Source organism: Mus caroli, chromosome 5, assembly GCF_900094665.2.
Source record: "Mus caroli chromosome 5, CAROLI_EIJ_v1.1, whole genome shotgun sequence".
In the NCBI taxonomy this organism is placed as follows: domain Eukaryota; kingdom Metazoa; phylum Chordata; class Mammalia; order Rodentia; family Muridae; genus Mus; species Mus caroli.
The window spans coordinates 57576949-57590848 of NC_034574.1; the positions used below are offsets into that span (position 1 = coordinate 57576949).

At 44.2% G+C, this 13900-nt stretch overlaps 1 protein-coding gene across 1 annotated transcript in view; it reads left to right on the forward strand.

Moving 5' to 3' along the window:
- The window catches only part of Tbc1d1 (TBC1 domain family member 1), a 211451-nt gene that overhangs the window by 117836 nt on the left and 79715 nt on the right, over positions 1–13900 (forward strand). The window contains 4 exon segments of the mRNA XM_029477292.1: positions 1694–1804; positions 2598–2730; positions 9269–9360; positions 13577–13687. Of these exon segments, the coding sequence (XP_029333152.1) occupies positions 1694–1804; positions 2598–2730; positions 9269–9360; positions 13577–13687 (447 nt within the window).

Sequence of the window (13900 nt, forward strand, 5' to 3'; positions counted from 1 at the left end):
AGCCTTTTCAAAGAAGGTACTTTGATAAATGACATTCCCCATGCAGCAGCCTCTGTTATCGCTTAGTTTGTTGATGGGGGACACTGATTGAGATCAGGATATATCAGCAATTACTGACTGGAAATGCTTGCCTAAAAGTAATGTTATCCACAGAATCTTGATTTACTCCTAATTATGTAGAAATATTAAAGTGTTAGATCTTGTCTTCTCTCTCCCTCTCTCCCTCTCTCCCTCTCTCCCTCTCTCCCTCTCTCCCTCTCCCTCTCCCTCTCTCTCTCTTGAGATAAAGTGTCTCTGTGCAGTCCATGCTGTCCTGGAACTCACTATGTAGCCATTCTGGTCTCTGAACTCAGAGATCTACCTGCCTACCTCTGTCCCCTGATCCCCACCCCGAGTGCTGGGATTAGAGCTGTGTACCACTGCACTGGGAGACCTTTGCATTTTTTAGAGCGGTGTGGTGCTTTATTCTTTCTTAAAGAAGTGAGGTTGTTCAGATCATCTCAGCCTAAGTTATTAGCACCCATATTTCTTCTTGGTGATACTTTCAGAAGGCTTGATACATTGATAGTCACAGAAGGTACTTCATTTGTATTCAGGTTTTCTTTCAGTTTCCTTTCCTAATACTGAGAAAAAGCCACTTACAGCTTTTATGCTGGTCACAGTTCTGGTAGTTGGTTTTAGTGGGGGAAGTCACCGTGGACACTTACACAGGTGCTCAGCTTCCTCTCTTTCTTGTTCAGTACAGGGTGTGGCCATGCGCCATCCACATTCGTGGTGGGTCTACTCAGCTCAAGTGATGTAATAAAATCCCCACCAATACTCTCAGAGGCCTTTCTCCCAGGTGACTCTCCAGCACCTCAGTTGACAGTGACAGCTAATGGTTGCTGCTGGAGCTCTGGCTTACTGTTGGAGAGCACGTGTTGCTTTGCTGAGGGCCCAGGTTCAATTCCAGCACTCACATGGCGGTTTATAACTGTGTCTCATTCCACTTCAGTGTCCACTGGCACCAGGCGTGCACACAGAATACATATGTACATAGAGGCAAGATACTCATTCACATTAAATAAGTCTAAAAAAGTTAGAGACCCTGCACAGTTGTTCTGGTAAGGCTGTCTCTCAGCATCTGTTCCTGGCAAATTTAAGTCAGGTTTGTGTGTTAAGAAGAGCTTGTGGGACATTGGCAGAGTTCTCAAACCTTTGTTTCCAAGATTTTGAAGCTGCTCTTCTAGATTTATAAGTCATTTTTTGCTCATTCTTCATGCAGTTCCGTTTACTATTGGCTTGCAATTTTAGTACAAATGCATTTTGATTTATTTTTAACCTTTATATATGTGAATTGTGTATACATATTGTTCCTATGTCTTGGTTGTGAATGTGTGTGTTAATCTCTGGTGTGCTGTTGATTTTTAATTTTAGTGTTTACGCCTTAGTGTTCCTCCTGTACCACCTCCCCAAAGTTCTAGTTTTTCTGTCAGCCACTCTGCGTATCTCTTAGTACTAAAGTGAGCATTCGGACTTGAATGTGCAAACCTTGACTCTCGCATGATCAAAGGGATATTTTGCTATGATGCTAATCTTCATTTGAAGATATGTGCTCAGTGCTCTGTAGTGCTCTGTAAATGGGCAGTGTGACCATGGGGCTGTCTTCAGCCATCACAGCAGTGCTCAGTACAACGTCCCCCCTTCTCCACAGGGCATCAGACATGTGGACCACTTTGGATTCATCTGCCGAGAGTGTTCGAGCGGCGGCAGCGGCGGCTTTCATTTTGTCTGTTACGTGTTCCAGTGCACAAATGAAGCTCTGGTAAGAGGACGACACTGCCCACTGCAAACCTTGTGAGCAATTTCAATCCTGCTGAGTCTTCTGGGCTGGCCAAAGCTGGAGAGCCTTGCTGAGAGAGCAGTATTTGCCTTAATTATCCACTCGTGACTAATACCTTTCTGCTACGCATCCGAGAGACTCATTTGCATTTTCATTTTAAATTTCAGTATTTTTGAAAGATACGCTTGCTTTCACCCTTTGCTCTAATGCTGCATTTAGAGTTCTAATGCATTCATTTTACCCGAGTGTGGTAGCCCTGTTCTTATAAGTCCCAGTATGTAGGCTGGAGGTAGGAAGACTGGAAGCTTTAGAGCTGTTCAGCAAGTTCATGACCCTCTGTTGTGGTACTTAAAGAGGAAGGGAGAGAGGGAGGGAGGGAGTGAGGAAAGAAGGAAGGGAGGAAAGAGAAAGGAAAGGAAAGGAAAGGAAGAGAGGAAGAAAGAAGAAAAAGAGAGAGAAAGGAAGGAAGGAAGGAAGGTAGGTAGAAAAGGAACTCCTGTGGACTTTGGACCGGAGGTCCTTGCTCTATACTCATTTACAATGTTCTTACCTTGTGTCTCACCTGTTAAGAGTGCTGACACTAGAGGAGTCATCCTCTGACAACAAAAAGCAACCCTAGCAGTTATTTCCACTATTTCCTGTCAGTCTGTGAAAAATAGCCCAGAAAAAAAACAATTTACCACACAAAGTCTCTCCTGTGAGCTTGCTGTCGCCATCAGTCAGCCGGTCAGTCGGCCCAGCTGACTTGTTGTTGACCCTTGGCTCCTCTATGCAGGTTGACGAGATCATGATGACTCTGAAGCAGGCTTTCACGGTAGCTGCGGTGCAGCAGACGGCTAAGGCACCAGCCCAGCTCTGTGAGGGCTGCCCCTTGCAAGGCCTGCACAAGCTCTGCGAAAGGATAGAGGGTGAGTAGGGGGCACTTGTAGCGTGTAGCACCAAGGCCTTGGGTGGGAGTGCTTGTGGCACTACTCTGTAGGACCATGTCAGAGGGATCATAGAAGACCTCACATCGTGCAGTGGATGTGTTCTGTGTGACAAGAATCTTTCCTGGGCATGATGGAGTCAAAGCTAAGGACCCACACCCCCTCTTGCCAACTCTCCTCCAAGACACCCTGGGAGGAATAAAGAGGTTAGGAATACGTGTGGTCAAACATTTACTGAGCTGTGTGAGAATGGTGGGTCTTTCAGATTGAACACAACAGAGATCTAGTGAAATGAGACCTAAGAAGTTTACCATGTTTTCTAGTAGAGAGACACCTGCAGTTCTGCCAGGGCAGTTTTAATGGAGGAGAGCAGAAAACGGGTTCCGATTGAGAAGTGAGTGGGAAGGAATAAAACCCAAAACCCCAAAACCATGGTGACAATCTTAACTAGAGTTTCTAGACGCTTATGAAATGTCACCATTTGCAGGATTTATTTGATAATAAGAGTTACTGTTTGGTAGTAAGCCTTTCTATCATGAAGATGAGATTGTCACATGATTTAAATTATCCGATTGTAGAAACAAAGACATGATCATCTTGTGTATCTAGAATACTTGTCACAAACAAATAATTCGGTAAAGAAAAACTATATTGACATTTAGACCTAGTTTCTCTTTTTTTTTTCCTAAGTAATTGTGGGAAACAGTGCTTAGATGTTTTTAAAAGATACTGACAATTTTAACTTCATCATGGTGTGAAGAAAAAGTAAAATTATTAATAATTTTATAAATAAGTTGAGAGGTTAGAGCCATCTAGGGATAAACTAGGGTATAGCAAGCCCCGGATCCACTGTCTGACTACCAGGCAGGCCCTACCTGCAGCTACCCTCTCTCTTGAGTGAGAACTGTTCAGGNTAGAGTGAAGTCTGGCCCTGGTCATCAGGGAGGGGCAGCAGATAGGGTGGTAGTGAGTGGTCAGGACTCCTTTGAAGGAATCTGGGAAGAAGTATTGTGTGCCCCTTTTCTTCATTTTGCATCTAATTCTATTTTGTAGGTGTATGGTTTTTGGATATTGTCATATGATTTAAATTATCCAATTGTAGAAACAAAGGCATGATCATTTCTTATGTATCTCGAACACGTGTCACAAACTGTAATTCTATAAAGAAAAACTATATTGACNTTTAGACCTATTTCTTTTTTTCCTAAGTAATTGTGGGGAAAGTATACCCAGATATACAGTGTATCGTTTTCACCTTTGTGTTTTAAAGAGTCTGGTTCTTGACTAAGGCTCCCACTGCTCTCCTTCCTTTCATCTTCCTGAGTCACAGCTCACCCACCAGTCAGGCAGCCACCCTTCTACTTTGTGTTTTCCTGTGTGTGTGTCTGTGTGTGTTGGGGTAATTTGTGGTGTCTGAATGTATACATATGTGTGCCTGTGTGTGTAGAAGCCAGAGCAGGGGCATGGCGGTTTTCCTCTGTCTTTCTCTGCCTTGTTGACTTCAGACAGGATTTCTCACTGANCCAGAGCTGGTTTTGGCTGGATTCGTCCTGCTGTTAAGTGCTGAGGGTCTGTTTGTCTCTGTTCCCGGTGCAGGAGTTAGAGGCCCGAGCAGTGCCCTGCTTTGANTGCAGGTTCAGTTGCTTACAGAAGTCTCTTACCACTGAGCTTTCTCCCTTTCTGATTCTACAAATTGAGGTAATCTAGGTACCTTGTAGAGTGGAATCAGTAGGATTTGGTTTCTTGGTTTTGGTTTCTTTCACTTAGCACTGCATCTTCTGGGTTTGCTCATTTTATACATGTCAGAATCCTATTTCTCTCTTTGGCTGAATAATATTTTATCAGTTGATTCATTTATTCACCACCGGACATTCGGGTTCTTTTTGCCTTTTCCTGTGTAAGCAGTAGTGCTAAGAATTTTGGTNTACACACATCTGTTCAGGTTTCTGCTTTCCATTCTTTAGAGTTAGTGGATTTGCTACTTCATATGGTGAGTGTTCATATGGGTTTCTGTTGCTGTGGTGAAACACCATGTCCAAAGCAATTTNGGGAGGAAAGGGTTTATTTGGCTTATACTTCCACATCAAGGTTAATTATTGAAGGAAGCCAGGACAGGAAACCAAACAGGGCAGGAACCTGGAGGCCAAAGGTGATATAGATGGGTGATATGGAGGGGTGCTGCTTACAGGCTTGCAATCCATGGCTTGCTCAGCCTGCTTTCTTATAGAAACCATGATGACTGACCTAGGGATAGCCAGACCACAATGGGCTGGGCCCTCCCCCATCAATCACTAATTAAGAAAATGCCCTATAGGCTTGCATATAGCCCAGTCTTACNGAGACATTTTCTCAATCAAAGTTCCCTCCTTTCAGACAACTTTTGCTTCTGTCAAGTTGATATAAAACTGGCTGCACAGTGCGTCTGTTTAACTTTCAAGCCTTCCTGTACTCTTCTATAATAATTATATTCCCATTATTCACCGATCTTAACTTCTCTGCATCCTTACAGAAGTGATTTTTATAATGGTAGCTGTCCTAATAGGTATGAAATGTTACCTGGTTATTTTTTTTTTATGAGATAAATTAAACATCATAAAGCCTGAAAAGGCTAACTTTGGTCATTACAGTGCTCTTGAAAGAAACATGATTGATTCATTTTTAGAAAACATTTCCATGTCGTTACTGCTTGCTTATAGCATATAAATTATATCTGGAATGAGAGTTTTGCTTTAACGAGAGAGCGCAACTGAGAGGCTCGCTAGCGCTTTCCACACGAGCTGTCAAGATAAGGCAGATGATGGTAGAAATGCCCCTACAGGCCTACTCAGCCAGCAGTGACTTGGGCCTTACAGGCAGAGGAGATCTTGATCTGCAGAGCTGGCTNCTGCTGAGTTCCACTTGGTAAATCAGCATTGGGCCTGAGCATGCAGAAAGTTACAGCTGGAGGTTCTATTNGGGACCAAGGGTTTGCTGTTGTGGTTTGGAGAATAATCATTCAATTCCCTTTTACATGATAAAATCCAACCGTGGCAGAAAACTGTACAGCTATAGAGAGCATCCATTAATTAACTATTAACCAAAGCCACGAGGCGTCTGGGAGTGGGTGTTTTACTCACTGTGTGTGAGACATTACTAACGGAATAGATGGTGAGGTATGAAGAAGAACAGATTTTGGGTCCTTTAATTTTTATGGTTGCAAGTCCAATAAGTAGAATGGAATGATTTCTCAGAAGCCGTTGTAAGGGTGGTCTTGGGTGGGGACGTATCTCAGGGGTAGCATCCTGACCTGGCATGCATGAGGTCCCAGGTTCTAGGCCAACAACTCCCACCAAGCATTTTATCATTGCCAGTTGAGCATCCCTAATCCTGAAATCGAAAAGGCTCCAAAATCAGCAAGGCTGTGGCTCAGTGGCAGAGTGCTTGCCTTGCTTGCATAACACCCTGGGTTCAATTCTGTATCCTGCAACCCCCCACCCCCACCCCCCGAGAAAGTTCTTCAATCGGGAAGTTATGTTCTGACCAAGNAGTCCACAAACTATAGGAAGGACCAGTAACATTACCATAAGAATAAAGACTTAGAGAATTTTTTCATTATTTTATGTATATGAGTACACTGTAGCTGTACAGATGGTTGTGAGCCTTCATGTGGTTGTTGGGAATTGAATTTTGGACCTCTGCTTGCTTCAGTCAGCCCCGCTCACTCCGGCTCAAAGATTTCTTTATTTATTATAAATAAGTACACTGTAGCTGCCTTCAGACACACCAGAAGAAGGCATCAGATCTCATTATGGGTGGTTGTGAGCCACTATGTGGTTTCAGGGATTTGAACTTAGGGCCTTTGGAAGAGCAGTCAGCGCTCTTACCTGCTGAGCCATCCCGCCATCCCGAGAATGTTTTTTTAATCAGTTGATGTAGTTGAGTTATGTCCCAGAATGTATAAAATAGGAGAAATACATGTGCATTTATTCTAAATACACAAATAATATATATGTGGGTACACCACATACTCAGTGTTAGCACAGTTTCTAAGAATCAAAGCTACTCTGGAGTATGTACTTGAATTTTATAACCATAAAACTGCTGTGATACTTAAAGAGCATTTTGCTTATTTCCCAGTTGAGAGGAATAGGAGATTGCTGAAATTAATCATGCTCTCTCTGAAAAACAACATATTGAGTTGGGGTAGACGGGTCTACCNTGGTGAGGTATCTTGAGTTTAGCTAGGCCCAGTCAGAGGACCTGACCATCCATATGGTGAAGAAGAGGCAGAGGCTTAGGATTCAGCCTGAGGTTTTCAGTGTGTAGTCTAACTTTCTCAGAGGCCTGAAGCTTCCCTCACTGGCTAACAGTGCAGAGTTTGTTGCTTAGACTAGATCAGGGACTTTTTCTTATATTTGGAAAGGTTTTTAGTTGGTTTTCACTGGGTACTTATTAAACTGAGACACCATTGTGCTTCAGTATTGAAGTATTGCTACAGAAAGCCTTGAGCCTGCCCCTCTGGCCTTTTCTCTACCTCATCCCACCTCTGTATTCACTTATGTCCTGGAGCNATCTGTGTGTTGGACCACATGATTCTACCAATCCATAGTGATCTGGTTCTGGAAGCAGACAACTCACCTCCTTAGTTGATAGGTAAGCTTGGACAAAATATATGATTTTACCATCTTGGTGTCTTATGTATACATTGAGATTACTAAAAACAGGGCTGGCAGGATGGCTCAGCGGGTAAGAGCACTGACTGCTGGTGGCTCACAACCACCCATAATGAGATCTGACTCCCTCTTCTGGTTCGTCTGAAGTCAGCTACAGTGTACTTATATATAATAATAAATCTTTAAAAAATAAAAATAAATAAACCATCACATAAACATTTTTTAAAAAAGATAACTAAAAAAAATCCCTACCTCTGTGATTATTTTGAGATCTCAACATAGGAAGTATTGAATGAAATGGCATTAATTTTATGGTGACCTGGTAGAGTTCATCTTGGTTTAAGACAAAATAAGGAAAAATAACATTCTGGAAGCTGAAGTGCCTGCTGGACTTTGCATAGGGTCAGGACCTTGTGCCTGTGCNGCCAGTAAGGAGGGCTGGGCTGACCTCCAACTGAAAGAAGAGAGCGGGACACTGGCTTTGGGACAGACTAGCTACTGACAGACTTCTGGCCTGTCGTGAGTTCCCAAGTCATGAGCCGTGGACACAGCACACTCAACTGTGCAGTGGAAGTATGTTTCCTGAGTCACCCTGCTGGCTCCATGCTCTGGCAGCCTTCTTTCTCTCCAGCCCTCAGTCATCCATGGAGATGCTTTGACCACTGCTCCTGCTACTTAACTAAGTAGCCACAGTCTTTACTTAGCTGCCCCCCAGGGCCCTTTAAGCACATCCTGCTGTGCAGAACATTCCCATGCAGCCTTAGCTGCCGCTCAGGAGGGTCATTGTTTGACAGAGTGAAACAAACCGTTTAAATCAATTGAATTCCATTCTTTGAGTCTCCCTGCTCCCCACTCCAGCTATACATACCTGGTTTGGTATGATGTAATGGTCGGTTTTATTTATAAAACCTACCCTGCCTCAATTCAGGGCCAAGAGGTTTTATTGGTGGCAGGAGTTTGCTCTTTGTCACCATCTTGAATAAAGGACTNTTGTTTGGCCTTATATTTCTGGTGGCCATCAATTATTTCACTATCAGCTTTGTCCAGNCCCTGAGCAGGCCTCCTTCCTCAGCATGGGGAGACTTGGGCTAGCAGAAACTACCAACAGGTCTTTATTCTGTGGAGGTCGGACTAACAAGTTCTCAGNCTTCACATGTTCTCTGACTCTATACCTGACATCAAAAAACCACAAACTAAGCCCTGTACTGTATTCGTGCAGGGATGGAATNTCTTGAGATTGTAATCGGTGCTGGGCTTTTATGTGGTCATTTTTATAGCGTTTCCTCAGAATCCTCGGTAATGGCCATGGTCTGGTCTTAAGACAATTAAACACGCTATGAGAGGAACAGCATCAGCCACACAAGGGCGTGTGTCTCTCGGGGATGTAAGTGGAAGTCAAGGAAGAAGTAGGATTCAGTTTCAAATCAGCACCAGCTGCTTGTTATTAAGGGTGTATTCACGTTCTCTTGTAGTTAGAAGAGTTTGTCATTGTTGAAGGAAATGTTTGGGTTGCCTTCAGCATTTTAACACCAAACAGTAATCTGGAGCTGCGTGCACCTTGGGCAGAGTATCCAAGGGCCGCATTTGAAGTGGCTTTATAAAACTCTGTGTCCTTGGTCTTTCTGCGTATGAGATTTGGATAATATCACACTCATGGAGTTGTCTTGAGAATTCAGTGAAATTCAAGTTCGGTCTCGGAGTGCAGCTCTTCACACAGCAGCATTCAGTTACTTCACAGTGATGCTATTGTCAAATCTAGTGTCCTGAAGTGGGTGGGTGAGAAGGTGAAGGAAATGAGTTTGGGAGGTGGTAAATCCAACTCAGGACTGCCCCCACAGACCCCTTGTCTTTTTCTCTCTTCTCTAAAGGAATGAATTCATCTAAAACCAAATTAGAACTCCAGAAGCACTTGACCACACTGACCAATCAGGAGCAGGCCACCATATTCGAGGAAGTTCAGGTACAGTAGCATGTAGCAGGGAAGCACAGCAGGGAGTGTGCTTGTGGAGTGTTCGGTGGGTGGTGAGGAGTCAGTGGTGTCACCATTCCCCAGGGGCATGAGCCGGTGTCCTGTTAAAAAGTGGGTAGACCAGAAGGCAGAAGGCCACATGCTCTCCTTTGTTCCTGGGAGCCTCTGTCAGTTTCTTCCCATGAAGTCACAAGACATTTGTACATGGGTTTGAGCACAATTGGCCCTTCTGTATTCTTTGTTGTCTGTTTTGAAAATATATGTGTCATATGTTAGAGCCTTAAACTGAAACNCAAAAATCAAAACAGACTGAAACCAGCACACACAGAAGCACACACATGAGCTGCATGCATTAGACCTGGAAGTCTGCTTTTACCATGCTTGAAGCTGCTGCATCTGGGGAAACCAGGCCACAGTGTCAGGCCTGCCTAGGGCCTGCTTGTCAGGAGGGAGCTCAACACGGATTTCATGTATGCCAGTACCTGGAGCCATTTTTGTGGGGTTTTGGCAAGTGCAGTAAGACAAAGAATTAATACGTCTTTGCATGTGTGCATGTGTGTGTGTTGTGTGTGCCCACTAGTGCCTTGTCAAGTTCCACAGTTAGGGGCCGACTAAACCAGACAAGCAGGTAGCCATGCCTTTGTTCTCATCCCCATGGGCGAGGGGATGAAAAAGCTCAGCTTTCTTTCTGTTCTCACTAAAGTTTTTCAGTTCCCTTGTTCTGTAGGCTTGGCATACATTTGTAGAAAGAATAGGAAGATTTTGTGGGGGGCTGTTTTCATTTATCAGATGGCCTCAAGGGTTGGTTTATTTGCCTGTGCTTTGCTTCTTATTCTTAATGCATTGCAACTGCAGCCAAGGCCATCAGTGTGAACCACTTAGGCCACGGTGCTACCAGGTCACTCGGGAGCATTTTCCTGGTAGGCAGGCAGGCAGGGAAGATGCACCTCCCTTCCCTAATGGTTTTCACTTTGATGTAGACAGCACCATGTAGCTTTCTCTGAGCAGAGGGGCGATGCCTTAGGAAGGCAGTTCCCAAAACCCTCCTGCAAACGGGCTGTTTGATGTCCGACTGCAGTAGCAAGGAGTCTAATGGACATGAACCCTCTCGTCTGTGAGCCGAGACATGGGAAAACAGCGCATAATACAAGTGTACTTGAAAAGCGGAACTATTGTGATGCTATTGCAGAGTGCACTTTAGTGCTCTCCACAGCTCTAGATTCTGATGGCTCTGCAGAACAGAAGCAGCCATGTTGTTCACTGGCTGAGAAACCCCAGCTCATCCTTTACCTTCCACCAATGCAGACGTAGGCTTTTGTGAGAGAGACATATTTGATCTTCCATGATGGCATGTTGATGGTCTTCCTGAGTGGCTTTCATGGTTTTTCTAGTCTTGGTCACTAATCAGTGACTGTCCCTACTAACGTATTTGAAAATTCACATAGGTTAAAAAGATCTTGTAAAAATGTGATGTAATTTTCCTGGAGGGTAATTTATTTCTGAAAAGCTCTCCCAAAGGTCAATTATTATAAAGCCAATGTAATTACCATTAACAGTGATGCATACTGTGTCATTAGTAATGATGCGTATCATACTAAGTGTTTCTTTAGGAGAAAGTTTAAATAATAACTAGGCAAATGTACTGGAGATGATGGTGGCTGACCTTGAACCCTCAGAGTACTCAATAGTGGACAGGCTCTGGGGTGTTAGCCTGTCCTCACCTGAAAGACCTCAGGACGCCACACAACTACCATTTTATTTACAAGGTGCTTGACAGGATATTTCAAACATGAGCAGGGGTCACCTGTGACAATGATACCACAGGGTCCTGCTCTCTTCTCCTGCTGTCCTAATCTTTTTTGGTTTTGTTTGTTTGTTTGTTTTGTTTTGTTGTTGTTGTTTTGAGGCAGGGTTTCTCTGTGTAGCCCTGGCTGTCCTGGAACTCACTCAGTAGACCAGACTGGCCTCGAACTCAGAAATCTGCCTGTCTCTGCACCACCAATGCCCGGCTTGTCCTAATCTTTTTAATTGCCCCAGATTGTACTAGCCATCTTCAGCAGAAATATCTGCCTTCAAGCTGACATTGCAGCAGTGATAGTAAAAACAATGGCTCCAAGTCTTTAGTTAAATCCTGAGCGTGGTATTCAAGCAAAGTGTGGCTTACCTGGCATTCCCACAGCAAAGCATGACTTACGTGGTGTCCTCGCAGCAAAGCATGGCTTACCTGATGTCCTTCCAGCAAAGCATGGCCTACCTGGTGTCCTCGCAGCGTCTTAAGCTTTCTCAGTGTTTGCATACTCACTATCAGTGTCAGAAGTTTCTCTGTTGCTTTTATGGTACTCTAGAGGACCCTTGGGGGAACAAGGTTGAGAAACTAACTTTCGGTACTTTTCCCAAGCAGCTTGGCTGTTTTTGATTGTTTAAATTGATATATAACACATTTATAGAAAAGCACACAAGTGGATGCTGTATGCACCATTGTGGTCAGCACCGAGGGTGAGCATGGAGCCTTTTCTCTGCTGCTGAATGCACCTGTCACTGTCCTGGNTATCACTGCCCCTGGTAACTGCCATCCCAGCTCCTGGCACCTCTGACTGTGAACAAATTATTGACTGCAAAGCGATGCTACTCAACTTGATTCATAATCATCTTTGTGGTTCTCACGCTGATTAATGGATATGAATAAAAATTGAAAGAAGTAGTGGTTTAACCACTGTAGAGAATGGTGAACCACAGGAGAGATTTTAGGGTGGTGACACATCCCTGATCTTCTTGAAGGCAGTGGGAGGGTAACGTCGCCATACTTCACAGTGATTCTGAGGAAGTATTTATTTCTTGACTCTGTGTGACACCACAGAGAATGCATTTCTGCTGCACTGCAGCCATTGCCTGGGGGTGGTTAATGAGTTCGCTGGGGGTCTCCTGGCTCCTGCAGGCTCCCCCATGCCTGCTTGTGACTTCATTTTCTGCCAGTTTGAAGTTTTGCCCCCCTCTCTCTGGATCTCTGTTGCTGGTATGTGTGTGCACGAGCACTCAGAGTTCCACTGCATAGTTCCCGTGATCAGACTCAGGTCAGATGGTTGGCAGTGAGTGCCTTTATCCGCTGAGGCATCTTATCAGCCTTTAAAACTTGCAATTCCAAATGACCTTTTCTGGAAGTCTGGATTATCAGAATTCTGGATTAAGCTTTCCTTATCATTAATGCTTGTGACTCTAAGGATAACACCACTGTCCCTTCGTTAACTGGGAAGAAATTAGCCAGTGGTGGCACTGACACAGACTCTGTTGCGTGTGTAGCTGATCCATCTGTTCGTCACTCCTGACCTGTTCAAGGGCAGGCTACAGTCTGGAGTTAGAGAAGAACAAGGCGGATGGCCAGGAACTCTGTGTCTCTCTGGGGTGATTTGGGCAATTGGTTTTATTTTCATTCACAGAAAGGAATGTGTTGAATTAGATGACTTCTGAAAATACCCTNTGGCTGATAATTCAAATGCAAAGATTTGGAAGGTGGATGGGGAGAGCCCACAGTATTTTGTGTGCCACTATGGCTAGATGGAATGAGTGGTAGCATGTTCTCATTTGTTAAGCAGTGTGCCTTGCCACTGCTGGCAAATTAAAAGTCCTTGTGAACTTTAAAAAAGGAGAGCTAAAGGACCAGAGAGAGGGTAGAAAGGGAGGGAGAGAGANAGAGGAGGGGAGAGGAGGGCATGGGAGGACAACTGAGAACTTGGCATATAGGTGTTCATCAAAGTGTCTGCTTCACAGGGACACACGTGCCACATGACGGGAACACTCACCATGTAGCAGTGTGACCCTGGATCCAATTGAGTTCCTTTCTAGATCCCTAATCTTAAGAGCTTATAAATGTGTAACCATTATGACTTGACTCTGGGTGTTTACATAGATTTTGTTTTATCTCTTTTTAAAAGCTGTTTATTTATTAACTATTTTAACCCCCACTATTTGACGTTAAAATTTTTATCTTGGGTAAAAGGACATGGAAGATGACTCCTAAATATAGCCCTGTTAGCTCTGCCCTCCATTAAACAATTGCCTGCACTCTTAGGGAGACTGGTGCCCCCTAGTGAGGTCATGGAAGAAAAGCACTCGTTCCTGGGTGGAGGCTGTTAGCACACTGCAGTTTTGTCCACAATAAAAAAAAAAAAAGAAATGTAATGTTTATGTTTCTGATTTTTTTCCCCAAAAGAAATTGAGACCAAGAAATGAGCAGCGAGAGAATGAATGAATTACTTCTTTTCTGAGGTGCTTATATGAAGAGAAGCAAAAAGAGCACNGCCACACTGGGGAGCCAAAGCAGGTGAGCGCCCTCTGACCCCAGGGTGGGGGTGGGGGCCCTTATGGGGCTGCTTACTTAGTCGCAGAAGCTAGAGAGCCTCTTCCTCCCATAGGCTTCCTTTTCATTGTTGCACAGCTGGAGAAAACGAGGGACGGTTGGTTGTGTTTAAAGATGGCGAGAGACGTTTCATAGCCACAGCACGTGGGAGAAGCTGGTCTTTGTTGCTTTTGTCCT